Source organism: Homarus americanus, unplaced genomic scaffold, assembly GCF_018991925.1.
Source record: "Homarus americanus isolate GMGI-L3 unplaced genomic scaffold, GMGI_Hamer_2.0 scaffold14467, whole genome shotgun sequence".
NCBI classification, from domain to species: Eukaryota; Metazoa; Arthropoda; class Malacostraca; order Decapoda; family Nephropidae; genus Homarus; species Homarus americanus.
The window spans coordinates 8274461-8296733 of NW_024733734.1; the positions used below are offsets into that span (position 1 = coordinate 8274461).

At 39.5% G+C, this 22273-nt stretch overlaps 1 protein-coding gene across 4 annotated transcripts in view; it reads right to left on the bottom strand.

Moving 5' to 3' along the window:
- The window catches only part of LOC121869994 (casein kinase I-like), a 93603-nt gene that overhangs the window by 17914 nt on the left and 53416 nt on the right, over positions 1-22273 (bottom strand). For 3 of the 4 annotated variants that reach the window (XM_042371676.1, XM_042371674.1, XM_042371677.1), the window contains exons 3-8: positions 15316-15410; positions 11507-11671; positions 10234-10462; positions 8377-8547; positions 6780-6928; positions 2736-2868 (exon numbers count right to left, since the gene is read on the bottom strand). In XM_042371676.1, the coding sequence (XP_042227610.1) occupies positions 2736-2868; positions 6780-6928; positions 8377-8547; positions 10234-10462; positions 11507-11671; positions 15316-15410 (942 nt within the window). Of the gene's footprint in view, positions 1-1047; positions 1876-2735; positions 2869-6779; positions 6929-8376; positions 8548-10233; positions 10463-11506; positions 11672-15315; positions 15411-22273 lie in introns of those variants that run through there. The other variant, XM_042371675.1, reaches the window with a different exon arrangement.

The following is a 22273-nucleotide window of genomic DNA, read 5'->3' on the forward strand; positions in this document are numbered from 1 at the left end:
AAGGAAGACACAGAGTGAAGATCATATAGTGGGAGTGTTCAAGTATAAACCATACAGTACAGTTCAGTATTGAGAGAGAGAGTATAGTACTATGCCTTCAAGTCTAACAAACAATACCAAAAATAAATCAAGAAGGGAAATAGTAATGTCCCTTAAGTTCAACACTAAAACTCTAAGTTATCTACCATCATACATAACAAACTGAAAATCTAAATAAAAAATATGCAATAATTTCAAAACTAAAAATATTTTTGTTACTGTGTTTCCTAAATGTTTTTTTTTTTAATGACATTATTAAGCGGATAATTCACCTCTGCTTCAGTTGTAACCATCATCGTTAAAACTTAAACCAAAATTAGACAAATACAAATTCTAGATCTAAAATCTCATAAACATCAGTTTTCTTCTTATATGTAATTCTTTACAAAAGAAAAACAAGTGAAATTCTTTTCAATCAAAATAACCAAGTTAAGTGATAGTGAAGCTCTATTTTGTTGTACAGTACAATACAGTACAAGGGTTGTCTCGGTTTCTCACATAAAAAGAATCACCGTAGTATAACCATATCAAAATACAAACGGTTTAATTAAGAAAATAATAACGACCATGTAACTTTTGTAAATTATTAACAATGATTGTTTGCAATACATCGTGAATATTAAATTTATTCAGTGATTTGGGGAGATACAAGTTAAGAACACAGGGAAAATACTGATGAAAATACCTATTTTTTGCAGTAATCATCATATGACTAGGAATTTGCACTCTGGGTTTTCTGGTACTGTACTGGTCACTTTCCCTATACATAAATAAATCAACATAAAATGAACAAGATGAGAGTAATGATTGCATTTCCTTCTCTTTACAGACATGTACTGTATGTGCTTCCTGTGGTTATATGAAAAGAAAAAATAAATAAAAAATTTCATGCAAGGCCAAAAAATCAATCATTTTTGGTATAAATCAAGAAAATCAATTAATAAAAAGGCAGGAGGGCTAATGCCAAGGTCATAAATGAAGGAACACCTACAAAAGATAGTACAAAGCATTACTTGAAATGTATTTATTCATACCACTGTCATACATCATGGTAAAAACAATAGTTGTACATATACAAATGCCCTATCACTCTACAGTCCATCCGTCTCTATCATGCACAGTTCAACAGCAAGCACTTGAGTTAAGTAGTACAAGAGCACACACAAACTACATGAATGTAACCCACTAGGATACAGTAACCCACTAAGGCAACCTGTTAACATACGAGTAGCCCTCTAGGTTACAGCAACCTTCTAAGTTACAGCAACCTGCTAGGTTACAGCAACCTTATAGATTACAAGTAACTTGCTATGTTACAGCAACCCACCAGGTAACAGCAACCCACTAGGTTGCAAATGCTGTATAAATGAGTTTGAGGACAATTTGAAATCTGATGGAACATTTTGATGAGAACCTAACCTAACCTAAATAAAAAATACAGCAGAAATATGAAGTTTACTTTTAATTTATATACAACACAAAAGGCAACGAATATTTACAAAAAAGTTTGCAGTCCAAGAATCACTCTAGGTGAAATATCAAATAATATCTTCATCTTTAACCTGCCATCAATAGCTACATCAATTGTATTTCAAAACCATAAAATACAAAGGTGCTTACAAGGAGCAGTGAAGTTGCTATCAGTGCATAATATTCAGTGCAGCTTACATGAAGATTTGGTCTTGAAAGGTTTCTGAACTGAAAGACGGCTTTTCTGAAGTCCAGGTGAACATTCTTGGTACTACAATAACCTATAGTTGTTAATTGCTATCAACTGATTTCCAGGAGTATTGAATGGTTATTGGTTCCTTGGGGTTCAAATAACAAGTGGTTTCCCTGTAAGGGGGAGAGCAAAATGTAAGATTATCTAACTAGGGAAAGATATCTGCTCAGCATGTGACATTGTCAGTTAATAGTCATTAAGACATCCAATATAGCACATTTCCTCCATCTGTAAAATAGGAAATTGACCTTTACTGAACACCTCTCAAGAAGATCCAATATGGCACATTTCCTAAGGTTGTAAAAAAAAAATGAGCTTTATTGAATAACTACCAACGGGTTTCACTACATTACTGTGTCACACACTAAGCTACATACATTAAGTTTAAAGAAAGTTCTATATCTGATGATAGTAGGAAGACTTGAGCCAAAAGTACAGTGATGGCCCTTAACATTAGCCCTCGTGCCAATAAAATTTTGGTAAATAGTAATACAAACAAAGTAAAACATGATTTCATTTCACTTGGCATGAATAAAAACAGAAACCTACAAGAAGCGACAAAGGTTATGAATACCAAAATCTACGTACAGTATAAATTAGGTAGAAGCAAATGAAGTTAGTAATTCTAGTGGAAATGCATATTTTTAGTATCAGAGATGAAGGAAGATTAGATTAGGAAAAAATGAATTAACAGGTTCTGAAGTTATAAGGGGAGATGAAGCAAGTGATTTCAGAAATGTGGAAATGATGATAACAAAGAGCGATCAGATTGGTGTGTTGATGACAGAGGTGCATCGGGGAGTCACTTAATCAAGGCAGCCATTGCGATTGGTGACTGGGCGTGACCTGGGGACCCACGAGGTCTTGAGCAGCATGGGCCTCAAGGGCTCCAGGTCACGCAAGGAGGGGGTGTGATGACCGGGGAGTGGAAGGGCAGAGCCGGCAGGGGGTGTTGGGGGGGCTTGCAACTCACCCGCTGTTGGGGAGGGCAAAACACCCCCGACGGTAGTGTCGTGCCGTATCCGGGACGTGGCACCTGTGGCTTGGGGTTTGTGGCTCTGACGATCTCTTCGTTCTACCTCATTTTCTTGATTTCGTGAACCACCCTGCAGACATGAAGGCAGACATATATTTAACCCTAAAAAAAAAAAAAAACTATTTCATGATTACAAGTAAGTGGAGTCTACCCAAGGACACAGAGAATAAAGAAAAGCATTAAAGTAAATCCCAATGTTTCTACTAAAGTTGATATCAACCTTGTTGCCAAAGTTCATACTTTCTCCGAGAAAACACCATTAACACCTTAGCATGCCTGACATTTCTTTCATTCCCACACATCCATCTACTTACTCTCTGCATATTATTTACCCCACATACAGTACTGCTCTCAAGTACAGTACAGCATTAATGTTGCTCCCAATGTGCTTCTACTATCGCCCCATTTGGATGCAATGGTCAACTCCAATAAAAAAAATATCATTATCATTGAAAGTGACAGTTGACTGTAATCAGTTAACAGGCGAAAAGGAAAAAACATTCCCATTACTCCTGTCATCTACAGTATCATGTAAATAATGTAATTCATGCTGATGAGATAGTGACTTTGTTTTGTCTTAGTCAGCAGGTCTTCAGAGAGAGATGCTGTGGCAGTGATGCTATGGCAGAGATGTTGCAACACAGATCATGATCAGGTGGAACCTCTTTCAAAGCCTCATCTTTGTCAGTACTGCACTGCACTAATGTTGAAAATCCTGCCTCACAACAGTACATGGTCGTTAATGGCAGGAGGACTTTCAGAACTTCAGCAGCAACAGGCTTTTCCATTGAAGACTGTGACCCATAAACAACTGAGAAACACAATGTGTGTGTGTGTGTGTGTGTGTGTGTGTGTGTGTGTGTGTGTGTGTGTGTGTACAGAGGTCACTACCAAAATGAAGTCTAAAGTGAAGTGTTTGTAGCCTTGGTGACAATAATGGTCTTGCCACCCAGTTGAACATAGTATATGAACCACTGTTTTACATGATTCAGTTACTATCATTTTATTTTTCTTTAAAGCTTTTCACACTTTATATCTGGGTGACTAGAATCAAGAGAAAACACAAGTACTGTACTGCCTCCTGTACAGTATTTACTTTCATTTATTCTTTCTTACTGTTTTAGTGAATGTGTTTTGCAGTGGGATTCTCTTTCCACAACAAGGCCTCATTATATCTACTACTGTACTGTAACTGGGTTATCTCTTGTTCCACACAATGTACTAGTAGCATCGTCATCCATTAGCACCAAATCCGTCTCTAAAAACAAAACAAAAAACACTTGATAATAGTCTCTCTCTCTCTCTCTCTCTCTCTCTCTCTCTCTCTCTCTCTCTCTCTCTCTCACAAGTACATACACACACACCCCTCTGCTTCCTCAAAGTCCATTCCCCCTACTTCTAACAAATCATCAATCTCATCTTTCCATCTATTCTTTGGTCTTCTCCTTTTCCTTCTACCATCTCATTCTGAATCAAACTTTTTCCCCCAATCTTTCAGTAAGTCCTTAACAATGCTTGATCACCATCCATCCAACAAGCCTTTCCCTTCCCCATCTCCTCCCGACTGTGTAGTATATAATTCTCTGCACTTGGTTCAAACACTGTCTTGAAGTACGTCATTGTCACTTCTAATATGCTTCTTCCTTTAGCGTCCATGCTTCACATCCAGAGTAATTCAATGGGTCCCTCCTCTCTCACTCTCTCCATACATTACTTCCTTTCCCTTTTCAACTCCGATTCAATTCATCATTCGGTGTTCCTATTCCCATGAATCTTAAAACATCTCACTTCTCCCATTCTATCTTCATTCTTATCCAATTATAACTTCTCCAGTTCCATTCTCATCTTATTTTCAGTTTTGTTTTCACATTTACTAATTAAATAATTCCTAGTACAGTAAACTATCAACTTACGCGGACTTTTCTTACGCGGTTTCAACTATACGCGGATCACCCCAGAGGTTCGGTTACAATCTCCAAACTTTCAAAATGGGTCGCAAGCCCACCCAACACCACCATCCCACCTTTGTCTGTCTCAGTTACCGCGATTGTATCGTCGAATTAACAGCTGCCTCTCACGTGTGTCACTTTAGTGCGCTCAAACCTCTCTCAAAATTCCCGCAGTGACCTTGAGCTGCCCACATCCTCCCGTGCATTGTTATCTGAGCTCGATGATCCCCCCACGGTAACGTGGGAAGGGGATGAATAAACTCAAAACAATAACACATGTCTGTCTACACAATGTCTGTGTTCTATTAATGCTGTTATGCACTTGTTACAGAAGTTGATGTTACATTACAGTAGTGATTTATGAGTTCTAGCATATATGTACGTATGTATAATGATTTAAGGGCTATTTAGGGTATTTTTAGGAGCGTTTCTGCCTTTACACGGGGTCCCAGGAACGTAACCCCCGCGTAAGTTGTGAGTCCACTGTACTGTACATTCTCCTTGACTCAATCGCTTCCATTTGTAAATTTTCTCTAGTCACTCACTTATGCAGTGTTACCAGCAAACAGGTGGTAATTCACCTCCCATATGCATGTCATATCAGTATTTCCCAAAGTTGCACCACTCCTCTCTAACTACCCTACAGTACAGTACACACCTTAGCTGCACTTTCTAAAACTGCCCCATTCCTCTTCTCACATGACACCTTTATTGCTATCAGTTCTTAAAATCTTTCAGCTGTGTTCACTTTCCTCCACTTGTCAATTCTTTTAACCTTTTTCACTTCCTTGAATCTTTCACCGTGAATCTTCCATTTATTAAAATCTCAGCACTCCCACATGTTGTACAGTGATAGTCTGGTACTATGTTTATATCCCTTCTCTTGTTCATTTATCCAGTGACACAAAATCCAACAAATTTTCATCTCTTAAATCAGGTGCACTATAGAGAAAGGATAGGGCAACAAGCACAGAAATTTGAAGATGTGAATATGATAGAAGTGTGAAACAGTTTTAAGATGGTGTCGTCTTACTGAGAGAATGGAATGTGAAAGATTAGTAAAAAATATATATATACGTATGTGTAATTCGGAAGCTGATGATAGAAAGGAGGAATGACATGAAGAAAGCACGAAAAGGGGGACACACATCCAGCCAATAGTAGAGCAAATAAATGATAGGAAAGTATGGCAAAGGATAGTGTGTTTGTTTGTGTGTGTCAGAATAGTTAGAGTGAATGGATGAAGACAAGTGAAAGGTGAGTCTGTTTTTGCTGTTGTGCTCTTGATTCTGGCCGCCCTGCGGCAAAGCAGGAAATCGCTCGCAAGGAGGGGCAAAAAATCACTATTATTACTTCTCCCTCTGCACACACACTTCCACCAGTCTCTCTCTATTTCATTTCATTCCCCCAAAATTCATATTTATTCTCTACTTCCCTATTACTTAATCTTGCATCTAAATCTTGTATCATTATTTTTTACACTAAAGTTTTCAAAATTGTTATTAAAGTATTCTCAAAACTTCATCTTCCAGCAGCTTCTTCTCACCCCTTGAGGTGTACACTGCACTGTACACCCACAACTACCCATCCCTCACTGAGCCATAATCTCATAAGACTAACCCCTTTATATACCATCTTGAAACTCTCTAGTTCATTGGTACCTATAAAACCTTTTTTGCTCTTATCCCTTCACACAATCCTGGCACTATGCTGCCCATTTCTCAACCCAGGAGATACTGTACAATATCTCTTTAATAATCAACTTATTCTGCTACAACCAGGACATCCAGATTCCTTTCATTCATCAATACTTGTCACACACTCTTTTCTCTTCATACACATTACTTCTTCATACATTAAAACAGCCTGCATTTTTTTTTGCTTGTTCACTTTTGGTAACAAATTTACAATGGGTGGGATCACCAGCCACACACACCCAAGGCCAACTGCTCCCCTGTAACACCAACAGAATTTGGCCAAAAACTTGCTGAAATTACTCATACATAACAAATAAGCCATCAAGGTTACTTACAAATTTGAGCATATTCCAGTCAAAGACATAGTCATAGGTAAAGCCCTGACGATGGAAGAGCTGGCGGAAGAGTTGCCTCAGGTAACTGTAGTCTGGCTTTTCCTCAAACCGCAGAGACCGGCAGAAATTCAGGTACGTCGCAAACTCATCTGTAAAATAATATAATTAATAACAAATCTAGACTCGTTATGTTACAAAGAACTGATAAACTAGTCTCATAGGGCATTATATACCATGACAGTACAACTGTAATGTCTTCTACACTATCCACAAAATGTTCCTGGTAGACATATAAACTTAAACTATTTAAAATACAAAATACAAGGGATAAAAATATGATTAAGTGATGGCGACCTCCTGCTGGAACGATCAAAGAGTACTGAATGAGGTGCATCCCCTCATTGTGACTCACACTTGGCAGACTAACTCATATATAGTCGTTATACTGTACATTCGTTACAAGTACAGTACACCTTAGTACAATCCAGTTCATAAGTAATAATAATTTATATATAGTTCAATGACCGAAAAAAGCAGCTAAAGCCTGAAAATAGCCAATAAATAGAGACGAATGGGTCAAGTGCACAGAAACAACCTCCACCACCATGAATACATACTGTAAACCTTTGAGCTTCAGAGCCAAAGAAACTCAAGGCCAAAGTCCCCAAGAAAAATTCATCCCCATTCAAAACTGAGATATGTAGGAGAGTGTGGCAGCTCCTTGCTCATAAAGGAACTGCCATGGCTGAGCTTTAAATCCAGGATTTTGAACATTTTACCCAAATTACTAATCATTAACATATGATATTGATGTAAGTAAAGACACAAGTAGGACCATCAATCTGTCTACAAGATAATCTGCATGGGCCACTTTCATAAATAAAGCAACATTACATATGCAGCCATGAGGGAAGGCCCGGTGGTAAACAAGAGTTGTTGCCAACACTTCATACCCATAGAGTATGTGAAAGAGAGACCCTGCCCCTGCTAACAAGACCAGACCACACGGGAACCACCATGGATCACCTTCATCCTACAAGTGAGGTCTCAGAACACCATGATATGAATAGTCCAGCAAAATGCTGTACCACGTGACAATGGATCCCTGGATGACAGAGCCATAGTGTTATTATAAACCACCAATCAAGAGGCACTCAGCACACTGGCCCTCTCACCTCCCTCTGATCTTCATGTCTCCAGTTATCAGTTAGAGGACACAGCTGCCACCTCCATCTTGGAGCCAATCCCATCCACGTGCAGCTGTCGAGCACCACAGCTGCATTATGACTAAAAGACCAGTCACCCTACTGTAGTTTCTGTAACTTGTATGTTCACCTCATGTTTCCTTCTTTTTTTGTAATAATACTTTTTATAAATGACCCCCACCCTCCTGATGTTACCATGTCCATTGTGTATTTCCAGCCCTTGGCTGCTGTTTTCTCTAAATAACCCATTAATTATGTTTACAGTACAGTATTATTATTATTATACATACATGTTGTAAATAATGGGACATTTGTAAAGGTGAATGTTTTAAGCTAAAAACTTGTCAACTTGACCTTAAACATTGTAGAGCAACTATCTGTTCTGTACTCACTAGGAAATCCTTTGCAGAGCTCCTCAATAGGTGTCTGCATCTTTTTTTCACTGATTCTTTCATATTTTTGCCTTTTGGTAGCAGCTTTAAGTCCTTGCCAGGGAAGAGATCCTCTGTTGAAGTACATCAACACATACCCTAGGCTTTCTAAGTCATCCCTTCTGCTTTGTTCTGCAGATATATAAATAAGAATACAATATTAATCCACATTATTATTTAAAACACTCACACTTACCTTTAAAACAAATGAAACTTAACTTATCCCCAACTACTGCCAATGTATAGTACAGTATTGTACTATTAATCAGCAGACATAGCCTTTTGCCTTATGCAAATAGTTGTGTCAAATCCTAACCTTTTATCTGTCATTAAATGTTTCTCACATCAAAGTGCACTGCAGTACGGTACTCTTACAACCTCCACAAAAGGATTACCTCTCAATCTTCTTCCTCAACTTTGTTCTCCCCATTATCAAGTCACCCATAGTGTTCAAATAAAAATAGTAACACTTTCAATACCTGTTACCTCTTAATACTTTAAACGACTATTTTTTTTTTATTTTACTTATGCCATTTCCTCAGAAGATCTCAATGAACTATATTCACTCTTGTCTCTTCACCAGAAATTCACTATAAAATTTTTGACATGTAAAGCATTGGGAATTTAAACCTGATTTTCCTAACAAATAAATAATGCCTCCCAACTTCCTTAATACTGTACAGTATTTTGTAGCATCTACTCTCATGATCTATAGTCAGTTCACAGCATGTTAACATCACTTCAAACACAGGCAGCAAAAAGTCTGATATGGAAGGTTAGAAAAAGGAGAGATGGTAAATAAACCAAACTTCTTCCACGAAATATGAATAAGATAAACTTGGAAATACAACACTTGTAAACTGTTTAAGGAACGGACCCCAAGAAAAATGTTATGACATATACTAGTGTTTTAGAGAAACTTGCCCCAAGTTACCTAGTACAGGTATTGTATTACTGAAGTAACAAGTTGGGGAGAAAATACCCTGTAAGTTACTGCATCTCCTTAGCTCTACACCAACTACATCACCTCTCCTGCCCCTCGCACCCACTGTACTGTACCTGCACGTCTGTAGAAGATAAGCCAATTAGCCAATGGCACTCAAGTAATTACTTGTAAATGATTGTTCTTTAGTGTAGTGAAAAACTTGCAGTACAGTACAGGTAACAACAAACTCCCAGCAGTTACTGGGTGACTGTATAAATGGGTGGCTACAAGCCATAATAGACTCAAGTCTTAATGGTTAGCTAATATTGAGGCTAACTGTACTGTTTTAGGAATTGGGTTCATTTGACCACAGTTCCATTAATTACATTACTAAACATGATTCACCAAGTGCAACACCCAAGTCCAATCCCTGCATCAACAACCAAAATATGAAAAGATTCTTTAAATTTATTCATTAATTCAATCTTTATAGAGTATCCCTCCACTACAGACCATGAAGTTCATTACAGGCCACAACAGCAAAAACAGAAGTGAGGCTAAGTAGTTTGGCAGCTTTTATCCCCTACAGTACATTATGGTCACCAAAAGGACAATGCCTGCTAAGGCTACCATGGCTGCTAACAACCTCCAAGTGTGCTGTCAAAGAATTGACTCAATAAAGCTCTTTTATATTAACAAAATGAATTTCTCCAATAATATTTTAATCAGCAGCACAGACCATATTATTGGATACTGTGTTCACATACTTCAGTAAACAGAACCAACACCCACAAGGAGATAAGTAGAGCTTTAGTAGGTATGGATAACAATGATATTAATAAACATCTAACCCAGTCATATAAATGAAGCCATGTAGACAGTGCTGTACTTACCAATACCAAGATGAGTGTTAACCGAGGCATAACGTGCAGTACCAGTTAAATTTTTGTTTTCCCGATATGGTATGTGTTGATGTGTGCGAGAGTCTCTGTACTTTTTTGCTAGACCAAAGTCTATGATATACACAAGATTTCCCTTTTTTCCCAAGCCCATGAGGAAGTTGTCTGGCTTTATGTCTCGGTGGATGAAATTCTTGCTATGGATATATTCTATCCTGGTTATCTGCAACAAAAACAGATGCTCTAGAGTCACACACAAATATAACACAATGTGAAACTTTTAATGGCCCCAAATTACTGCCTCAGCTGTTAAATTAAATAGATCTCCTTTTAACCTGTCACTTGTCTTTACTGCACAGTACAGTATGTGGTGGATAAGACAGTACTGTACAGACACCCCAAAGAAATGAGGGAACTCTTGAGACATAGGGAAGAACAGTATATTACAGTGTAGAAAGAAATAGGAAAGGGCTAAGACAACAAGTACAGTACTGTAGTAGCCAAAGGTACAGTACTTCCACAAATCTTCAACTTGCAGAAGCCAAACACTGTACTAGTAGTACTAAAGTAATGCAACACCACAACTAAATTAAACTTCACAAATGCATGTGTACTGTATGACATAAGCACAATGAAAAAAATAACTATTTATTTAATTTTAAACTTATTTAGATTATTACAGTATAAAAATTTCCTTGTTTATAACTCATCCGATAAAAGTAAAACTTGATGTTACAGCTTCAGGAACACCACCAGCTGAGAATTTTTTTTTCAAGGAGAAGATTTACAAGACTATGCAAAATGAAGTTAATGTCTTTAAGGACAAAAAGAACCTTCTTTACTGCCATACTAAAGTAAATAAGTAGACTGTACATAAGGTAGAGATCCAGATGACAACATTAACACAGCTCAGGGAGAATAACATCTATTATATCTTAATATTATTGTTGTATTAAGTTATTCTAACATAAAAGCCATCAGTCATCAGCTATAAGCCAAACACTCAGTAGATGCCAGATATTACCAAGTATTGACAGAATTGTGGTAACAACTATACAGTATATAGTACAAATTAAAGAACTTATACTGTAGAGTACAATGTAATTTAAACTAAGAGATGGGTCTTTCATAAATCCAATAATGTAATTTCTTGAATGCAATATTACAGCCAATTAATATAAGTTTTTCCTTCCTGGTTTTGTTGTCAGATTAACATATAATGTACTACTGTACTGTACAGTACTTTACTAGAAGGAGCATCACTCACAAGTTGATCTGCCAGGAGGAGAACTGTCTTAAGAGAAAACTTTCTAGAACAGAAGTTGAAGAGGTCTTCTAAGGACGGCCCTAACAGCTCCATAACCATAACGTTGTAGTCGCCTTCAGAGCCACACCACTTGATTCCTGGAATACCTACACCACCTGCCATCATCTGAAACACAACACAAATAAAACTACAGTACAGTAATGTATATGGTCACACAGTTCAAGAATAAATGCTGTTTCGTCTGATGTGAAACACAGTCCAAGCTCAGTTTATCTTGAGACTTGACCTGAACTATAGAAAAAATTACCCAAACCTGTCAACAGTAGAAAAGCCATTCCTTCTGTCTTACTTACTGAAAACACCCACAAGCCACAGTGACAAACTTATAGCTTTATTTTCCCTGCCCATTACAGCCTCTTCCTACTACAATATTGTTAATGCTGGGTGGTCAGATTGAGGAGCAGATGCAAACTAGCCCTTCATTTGCCATTACTCATATCAGGAGCTTCGAGTCAGAAGGGGGTGAAGCGACACCCCGGCCAAAATGAGTTTTTTGATGGATATCACTATTTTCAGCCTTCCTCTACATGTTGGCATTGGATGTAACCCTCTAGCTAGAATAGCAATATGGTAGAAAGTCCTTCAAAAAGAAGGTGTGATTTCGCCTCAAGTCTGGAGCTACGTATCTGGCTGTGTGCTCAGTTCCAGAAAGTGGCAACATTCCGTTCAGAGTGAGAGGAGCTCTAGCCAATGGCAGCGCTCCTCCCTCGGACCATACCCCCTGAGGCAGACAATCGCAATGGATTTCCCCTTCCCCTTGCTATGTCACAGCTCCTCGGCCAAACCGCGCACCCAGATGCTGCCTCCTCCTTAGTTTTGGCGTGTATTTTAGCATCAGGAAGTTCAGTATACATTCTACTGCTATTTATGAGAACTTTTTGGCGTAACATTGACGTTATTCGTGTTCCACGGGTGTGAGAAGTGCTGTGCAATATCTGACCAATATTAGAGCAAGACTCGAGTGAGGCCGGGCCTCACTCGAGTTAACTTTCTTTGACATTACTGTACCTTCCATTGCAATGTCTGGCAGTCAACCTAGTACCTTAAACGCGACTTCGTACAGGAAAGTGACGCACATGCTGCTTCATACATTCCCTTTAAAAAACATAGGTTTGTGAGACATTCGCTTGTACAAACTCAATGCGACAGTGATAAAACATAGAATATGATGATGATAATGATCATGAGCCACAACAGGATGAAAATGATTGCAGAAAAAAAACAGACATCACGTTATGAACCATCGGAAGATCTTTTTAGAGACTATGATGACTTACCTGTTGACAATGAAAGTGACTCACAGCATGATGAAAGTGATTATCATAATGACAATAACACTTTGAACGCACAGAATAACTTTTTAGCACGCTACAAAGCACCCAAAGATCTTTTTGCCGACTATGAAGAGTTAAAAGACAATGTGGCACGCATTGACGATGATAATGACGGTGAAAGTGAGCTTGAAATAGATGAAACTGAGTGTACTCATAATACAAAAAGTGACTGCTACGCATCACAAGACCTTTTTGCAGACAGTGATCCGGTACAGAATTGTGTGACATGCAGTGACGGCAATAATGACGATGAAAGTGAAGAAGAAATGATGAAAGTGAGTCTAATGTATCACAACAACATACAGACTGCAAGGAGGTAGAAGTGGACAGTAACGAGACATGCATTGACCTTGAGAGTGATGAAAGTGAGCCTGACCCAGCGAATGAAAGTGAGCCTGACCCAGCGAATGAAAGTGAGCCTGACCCAACGAATGATAGTGAAAGTGAGCCTGACCCAACGAATGATAGAAAGTGAGCCTGACCCAACGAATGATAGTGAAAGTGAGCCTGACCCAACGAATGATAGTGAAAGTGAGCCTGACCCAACGAATGATAGTGAAAAAGTGACCCTGAACGATGATGAGTAGTGAATGAGTGAGCCCCCTGAACAAGTGAGCCTGACCCAACGAATGATGGTGAAATGATGATGAGTGAAAGTGGCCCTGACCCAAATGAGTGAAAGTGGCCTGACCCAACGAATGAGTGAAAGTGAGCCTGACCCAACGAATGATAGTGAAAGTGAGCCTGGAATGATAGTGAAAGTGAGCCTGACCCAACAGATGATGGTGAAAGTGAGCCTGACCCAACGAATGATAGTGAAAGTGAGCCTGACCCAACGAATGATAGTGAAAGTGAGCCTGACCCAACAAATGATAGTGAAAGTGAGCCTGACCCAACGAATGAGTGAAAGTGAGCCTGACCCAACAATGATAGTGAAAGTGAGCCTGACCCAACGAATGATAGTGAAAGTGAGCCTGACCCAACGAATGAGTGGAGTGAGCCAAGATGATAGTGAAAGTGGGCCTGACCCAACGATGAGTGAAAGTGAAAGTGAGCCTGACCCAACGAATGATAGTGAAAGTGAGCCTGACCCAACGAATGATAGTGAAAGTGAGCCTGACCCAACGAATGATAGTGAAAGTGAGCCTGACCCAACGAACGAGTGAAAGTGAGCCTGACCCAACGAACGAGTGAAAGTGAGCCTGACCCAACGAATGAGTGAAAGTGAGCCCATACCTCAGTCTTATAATGAAACTGAACTGTTGCCGGCATCAATGATTTAGTTGATGAAGAATCTGTGTGGCGATTTTTAGCGAGGGCAGAGAAAGACTTTGATCAGTTCGCGATTGATTATGACAAGGCCATTAAAGTTATACACACTCCTCAGGATTTACGTAACTTCAAGGCTACGATCTTCAGGGATAATACAACGCAGGAACTAAACAAAGTAAGATTGTAATACTATTGTCATAATACTGTTTTTACCCAAAATTATGCAAACTTTCTCCACCTTTGTATTCATATGTTAATTACGTTGGGGGGGTTAATGGTGTAGTGGTGTTTCCTTATTATTACACACTATTATACTTAACAATATTATAAATCTCTGGCTAATAATAGGAACGGAAAGATAAATACTGATAGGCAAATGAGTTTTTCATTATTATTTCATCTTTGAGGGAGTTGGGGGAGTTAGGGGGGTAAGACGGGTGCTGTTTTGGTGGTCATTAAATATATACTGTACACAGGCTGTATTAAGCTTTTCATCACAAATTATATGGAAATTATTGAAAAAAGAATACCATACATCCTAAATACCTTGTACTGTAATTATTAATGTCATGGTCATATACTGTACCAACACTTCACTTCTATCACTGTTAATGTGTCAAAATAAAATAAAAATAAAAAATTATTTTGTGTGTGTGTAAACACACGGGGTTGTAATGGCTGACCACAGTACACAGTATCATGTAACAGCAATTGGGTAAGCAAACCACACTAGCTACACACTACACAAAACCTAAATCACTAGTTATTAATGGTCTAGTAAAGGCTTTCCATAATTATCTAAAAAACTCGCCAAGGATCTTCTGTACAGGAGGAGGCAGTTGATGAAATAAAAATTACAAGTCCAAAAGACTATGAAACACGCAAATTATCCTTATACACACACAGTTGAGGTACAGGCAGCGAGGAACTACAGTACAGAACATACATCACGTCCACAAACTTGTACAATAAAAGTCCTTTTATTAGCAGTCAATGTTCAACTCGTCTTCTCGCATGTTTTACAAGCACTGATGTCCACCATTCCTCTATGCATGTCTTGCAAGCACTCTAGTTCAGCTCTTTAACACACTTGTTACCAAGTGACCCAACAAAACCTGACAGACACAACAGTAACTGGCTTACCTTATAAAACTTGGACTCTATGTGTAACTGTGGATGTTTGGTTTTGATGCATTCTAATTTAATGGCTACCTCCTCGCCCGTCGATATGTTTGTTCCTGAAACAAGAGAGATCAACTTAGAACTCAATACAATACAATACAATACAATACAATACAGTACAGTACAATACAGTACAGTACAATACAGTACAATACAGCACAGCACAGTACAGTATATACAACACGACTTACAAATACAGTATACCTTTAGATCCTTATACACCGTACTGACCACATTTTCCTGAATCAATATAAGATACACATATGTAATCGTGTTACATTTGTTTTATATTCGTCACTAATACTGTTTATAAATAGTGAAAATATTTATCTTTCCATTTCAGAATTCAAAATAAACTGATTTACTGTAGGTATAAATATTTATTTTTGATGAAAATTAAAGTGTCATGACCAGACACCATCCAGCTGACAGTACTGTACAGTATTTGTGTGCACGACAAACAAACCTTTTATCTCTCTCTACAGTATCAGTGTGTTAGCAGTAAATGTTTCTACAGATGAAGGTTACATAACATCTTATTTCTTATGATCAGTAGGTGTTGTAATGATAGGTGGATGATGATGGGTGATAGTGGGTATTGAAACAGTTTATTTAGCCAGAAAAATACATATACAGAGTTGATAATAATAACAACATTGGCAGTGATAAAGATGAGTGATACAAACAAAACCTAAGTACAGTACTTAACGAGGCGGGTGTCCCTTAGCTTTCACATTACAAGACCAACACTCGGGCACAGGACTAGTAGAGGGCCACAGTATGGTACTCCTAACCATGCTGGCTGGTTCAGAATCCTTTATACGTGCACTAGCCCACCCGGGCACAGGTCCCTGATCCCACATCGGGGGGGGGGTATGGTCCACGATTCGATTGTGGGGCAATTAGTGGTCGAGATTTTAATGACATTTTTTCAATGCTAATTATTAGCAAACTATGGGTTTCCGTGGTGCGACTTTGATGTTTTTTGTGTTATTCTGGAAGTACTGTACTTAATTAGTTAAACCCCTTAAATTCCAATTCCGAGAGAAAAGTATATTTCGCTCGAAATACTTAAGGCATTATTAGGCTTACCGTTTCGGCCCAAAATTGCATTTTGTTCAAAATATCAGAACAGGATGTAGTTGGTGGGCGATAACCTGCAACCAACAACCTGGTGAGCCAACAAGAACCAGCATTATGCATATGTCAGTAGCCTACAGTACAACTTGACGGAGGCCACACGGAAGACAGGAGACCCCGTTACTAAGTCAACACATAACTCAGTGGACCATACTAGTAACCTTGAACCTCCTGGTGAGTCACCCTGGCTGGCCATAGTCACCCACCTTCCTACACTAACCCTCACCACATATAACCACTACTGCACACTATAGACTCGGGCCGACACAACTAAGCTTGGCCAGGCAGGGAGGCTGACCACTGGGTTGTCTTGTAGCGCAGTATACTGTACAGTATGTGGCCAGTTGTCAAATTTCTCTTTGTGAGGCTCACATACATGTAGGAGATCTCGCACTAAGGCCCAACAACGCAGCCAAATATTTTAATCTAATTAGTTCTCTGCCAAATACTGTACTGTACTTGTCATGAGTACAGTAAGCCTCACAGGTGTTATGACAATCTCTCTTGGTGAGAAACACGAAATGAATATTTCCTATTAACCACATATATATATATATATATATATATATATATATATATATATATATATATACAGTGTTTAGAGGGAATGTTTGATGAACATTTTGGGTGTAATAACAAGGAACATTATTTTTTTTATAATAACTTTACACAAGACACACCCGAGAGCCAACACCAAACACCGCACAACAAGAGACGTCTCAAGAAGAAACCCGTTTTCCAACACGCGACGCGACCTTGGCCTGACACCAACTGTAATAATCGTAAAATCATGTCTTTTCTTATCTTATCTTTCTCAAGCGATAACAAACTTGTGTACATAGCTTGGTCGACACTCATTCACTGTAACACAAAATATCGCACAAACACTCTTGACAGACAAGACAAGACGGTGGCATAAACATATTCGAGCCTCGGGGGTGTGGACAGTATACAAGGCCGAACTGCAGTACAGTACAGTACAGTACAGTCGTTTCCTCGCTGCAGGACAGTACAGTACCGGCGAGCTTTCACCAACGACTAGTAAAACAGACAAAAGTGTACAGTACACATGGCATTAAGTTAACATATCTAAACGAGGGCATAACAGCTCACAGATGTGATACCTTCGTGTAGTGTACTGTACTGTACATTATTCCTCTTGTACTGTACTGTGCATTATTCCTCGTGTACTGTACTGTACATTATTCCTCGTGTACTGTACTGTGCATTATACCTCGTGTACTGCACTGTACATTATCCTAGACTGTAGCGAGTTGTAGTGGGGCCTCAGATCCCAGTGGTAACCATACACTACCAACACTGTTTACTGCACATCCAATATAAGGTGGTACAAGAACAACACAAATGGTGGTCGTAACCTAACCTAACCAAAATAAAAACACAGGCAGTAAACAAGGGAGGGACGATGCTGTGTCCGGCTATTGTAGGGGTTTTTTTAAGGCCTGATCCTGGCGTGTAATCTTACCATTATCTTCATATTTTCATTAACTGTTAAAAACGGTAAATAACGAACTAAATAAAAACCTAAACCAGTGATTAAATATGAGATAGGTGGTACAGTATTTCTGCACCGGTACAGTACCAGCCGAGAAACTTGATGGGGAAAAGGCAATACTGTACTGTAATTCTTAGTAGATCAAATATCTTACAACTAACCTGTAGCCCAATGTATGTCAAGTAATATTGTCTAAGTGGAGTCATATCCACTGTACCTTGGTTTGTCTTATAAGGCATTAATGTAATGTACTGTACCAATACGTCATATTTCCCGTCAAAAGTATGATGCCGGCCACACACATTAACGTAGTCAATTATATTTATGGTTGATTTCTATCGTTTAAATCTCAAAAGTAAATGTTAAGCTAAACAATGAACTCGAAAAATATAAATAACTTTGCCAGAAACATATTGGTCCAAACATTCCGTGAGTGGAGTAATAACTTGAGAGAGGGGAGGCGTGACGTCATGCCAATATTATTCAATGGGATGGCGGCAGCTGAGTGAGTCACGTGGACTGCGTCTGGAGGGAGCGAGAAACTGGTCTTCTCTCCCCCACCTACGGTACAACGTGTATAATACAACTTTAAAAAACAAAACGTCAACATTTCCTAGAAGAACGAGAGCGAGGGAGACCAAGTGTGTCTTATATAAAGTACAACTTGATACATTCCAACAACATGAACAAAAAACTAATAAAGTGACTTAACAATATGGCGTGCAGCGGGTCGTGTGCCTCACTCTTAACCAGGCACCCTCCATACTCACTAACATATACAGTCGTAATGTACTACACTACTACTGTAGGTTGAGGAAGGAACTGGTTCACAAATAGTGTGGTGAACGAGTGGAACAAGCTTACCAACTTTGTAGTAAGTGTTGGAACGCTGGATAGTTTCAAAAGGAGGCTAGATAGATTCATGGATGATAGAGAGTGGTAGTAACTCTCGACAGGAGCTGCCATGCACAGGCCAACCGGCCTATTGCACTCCTTATTTTTCTTGTTCTTATGTACTGTATATTCTGAAACCTTCGGCGAACACTGCCCGTCTTCTGTACTTAGCAGTCTGTAAGAGCAAATGTTGCACTGTTGATAAACCCATTTTTCAGAACAGGGTTTAACATGAAGTAACACTAAATAAAAATATCAATGTAGAATGGTTTTTTTTATCCGTGTGTGTGTGTGTGTGTGTGTGTGTGTGTCGTACCGTATACTACGACCCTGTCGGTCCCGTATCGGCCCCTCTAGTCACCTCACAACTCACGAACGAAGGGGACATCCTTCATAACTTTTTTTTTTAAACAGGATTACCCCACCCGAGCACAGGTAGCTGACCCACATCGGGGCCTGGGGGGCGAAAATGTAATAATAATAATTCATAGTCAGCAACAGGGCTGCCATCAAATGATTTTTTGTGGTCACAAGAGGTTGGCTGATATGGTGGAAAAATTATCATGCCTACATCAGAGAAAAATTAATACTGTTGAAACTTCACCACTATGAAAATAACAATAATAATAATAATAATCACCAGCACATATTTCACCTGAATATTAGTCACCCTAGCGCGCGCGCCTGTACATGGGGTAGTGTTCAGGTGATAAAAACATTACTGGTATAGTGATAACAACACTGATATACTGTATACTATTATAAGTGATCCGCAGTGATGTAACCTAAACACGGTGTTGATCATCCCTCCTCTAGAGGAGGAGAGAGAGAGAGAGAGGAGGAGAGGAGGAGAGAGAGAGAGAGAGACTCATCTAATCGATAATGCCATGAGCAGCTCCCCTCCCCCCCCACTCGACAAATAAACAGTGACAACTCAGGTACTGGGGAGCAAGGGAGAGAGGAGTATGAGGTGGGTGATGAGGGAGGATGAAGGGCGAGGGAGAGGGTGGGTGGATGAAGGACGAGGGAGGAGGGAGGCAGTGAAGGACGAGGATGAAGGAAGGAGAGAAAGGGAGAAGGAAAAGGGAAAAATGACAATCCTTCCTCTCTCTCTCTCTCTCCTTCGTTCCCCTCCCTGCTCTTCCCCTTCCCCTTCCTCCCCCATACTATTCCTTAAAGCACAGACAAGTTTTTCCCACAATCAGTTTATAACACTTTTCTTCCTTCTGTTCCACACCACACCCACCACACACACCACACCCAGCACGCCCACACCACACCACACCACCACACACACCCACCACACCACACCACACCCACCACACCACACCCACCACACCACACCACACCCACCACCAAGAAGCTGCAGTAAGGTATGTAAAGAATGCCAATATATCACCCGACTAGTACACCGTTATAACACACACTAAGAATACCACCACCACCAGCCTGTGTATGTGATGTGGGAGGAATGAATGAATAAGAAGCTGTATAGCTGTGTTACCAGATGTTTTGACTCACCCATGTACAGGTCGCGAGGTCAAAAGCAAAAAATTAATAAAATATAAATACTTCCTCACCTGTGTTCCAATAATAATAATAATAATAATAATAATAATAATAATAATAATAATAATAATAATAATAATAATCTCCCCACGAGACTTTGACGAGCACACTACTGTACAGTTGAGACAGCCAGCCTCCACCCCCAGCCAGCCAGAGTACCCCGCCAGCATCACACTACTGTCTAACTGAATGCAGAAAGACTCTCCATTATAATGATGCCTCGCCTCCCTCAAGGTAACACAGATCACTATGTAAGTGTCTGTCTGTGTGTACGGCACGCGGCCGCCGTCATCTTGACCGACTCTGTAATTTAACCGACAAACCTGAAACGTGACTGACTGGCCCTGTAATTTGACAGTTCAATCTTGAGTGTTGAGTGGCAACCATTGGCCTTTCAATTTTCCACATACTGTACACTGATTATTCATGTCTTTATGTCGTGCGCGAGCGTGTACACTTACACACTGATATATATATATATATATATATATATATATATATATATATATATATATATATATATATATATATATATATATATATATATATATATATATAAAACCCTCAACTCCATTATCCATACAAACACGTAAAGCTACAACTTCAGATAACTTCCCGCGTTGTTAACAGTAAAAAAAACACAGCAAGCTATCGTGCACTGTAAAGTATCAGTCAAGGACAGAGCCTAAGTCGCAACATTTCATAACCGCAATAAACTTATTGGTCAGGTCAGGAGGACCGGGTAATATGTTGACTAAACATGTACAAACAATTCAGCAGCCAGTCCAGCCGGCCGGCAGGTCACCCACTCCAGCTGTTCCTGTAAAGTATTTTATCTCCTCACAAAAATAACCACCAACTTTTCCTCTGTACCCACTGGTCATCCTGTTTCTTTAACACTACAGTAGCCCACACAGTACAAGCCTCTTGGTCTCACCCGCCCCAATATTCAGCTAAAACACTGAATCTTAAGTTAAAGTCTTTTTACTATTAAATTAAATAAACAACAGCATCAAGACTTGTGAACCAGAGAGTAGTGCTGCCACTCACACACACTACAGACCTTCCCTTCGTACCCAACACCTGGTGCACACCCCCTCAACACAGACCACACACCCGCCCTCAGAAAACTACCTACAGCCACCTACAGGTCACCCCCCCTCCCCTCATCAGTCTCGGGAGTCCAACAGTGTCAGGTATTGTGGAGGTCAACACACAGGTCACCCGGAGTGCTTTAAAAACATAACACATCATCACCTCGTCCTCCAGTAAAGGGGACCCCTACCCCATCAACGGGAGGGAGGGAGGACAGACAGTCACGTCTCTTGTAAGGTCTCAAAGTTCTTACCTGGCGGGTTGGTCACACAGACACACAGTAATCCTTCCTAGTATCTGGTAATGAACCGAGACCTAGATCCTAAAAATATGATGACATCCCCACTTGGACGACCATCTCTTTTATACGATTTAACCTAACCTAACCTAACCTAACCTCAACCTAACGTAAACTAACCTAATGTAACCTAAACTAACCCTAACCTAACGTAACCTAAACTAACCCTAACCTAACGTAACCTAAACTAACCTAACGTGATCATTTAACTAAGATGGTAAAAATGACATAAAAGAGACGATCTTCCAAGAGGGATGACACCTCACAATACGGTACCCCCACGTTAAACATGCCTCAGGTCTGGTGATGTGAGAACTTCGTCTAACTTTAAAACAACGCCACAAAATACATCACCAAAGGTTCTTAAGCTCAACCATGACGCACAGACGATCATACAACATTGTTAG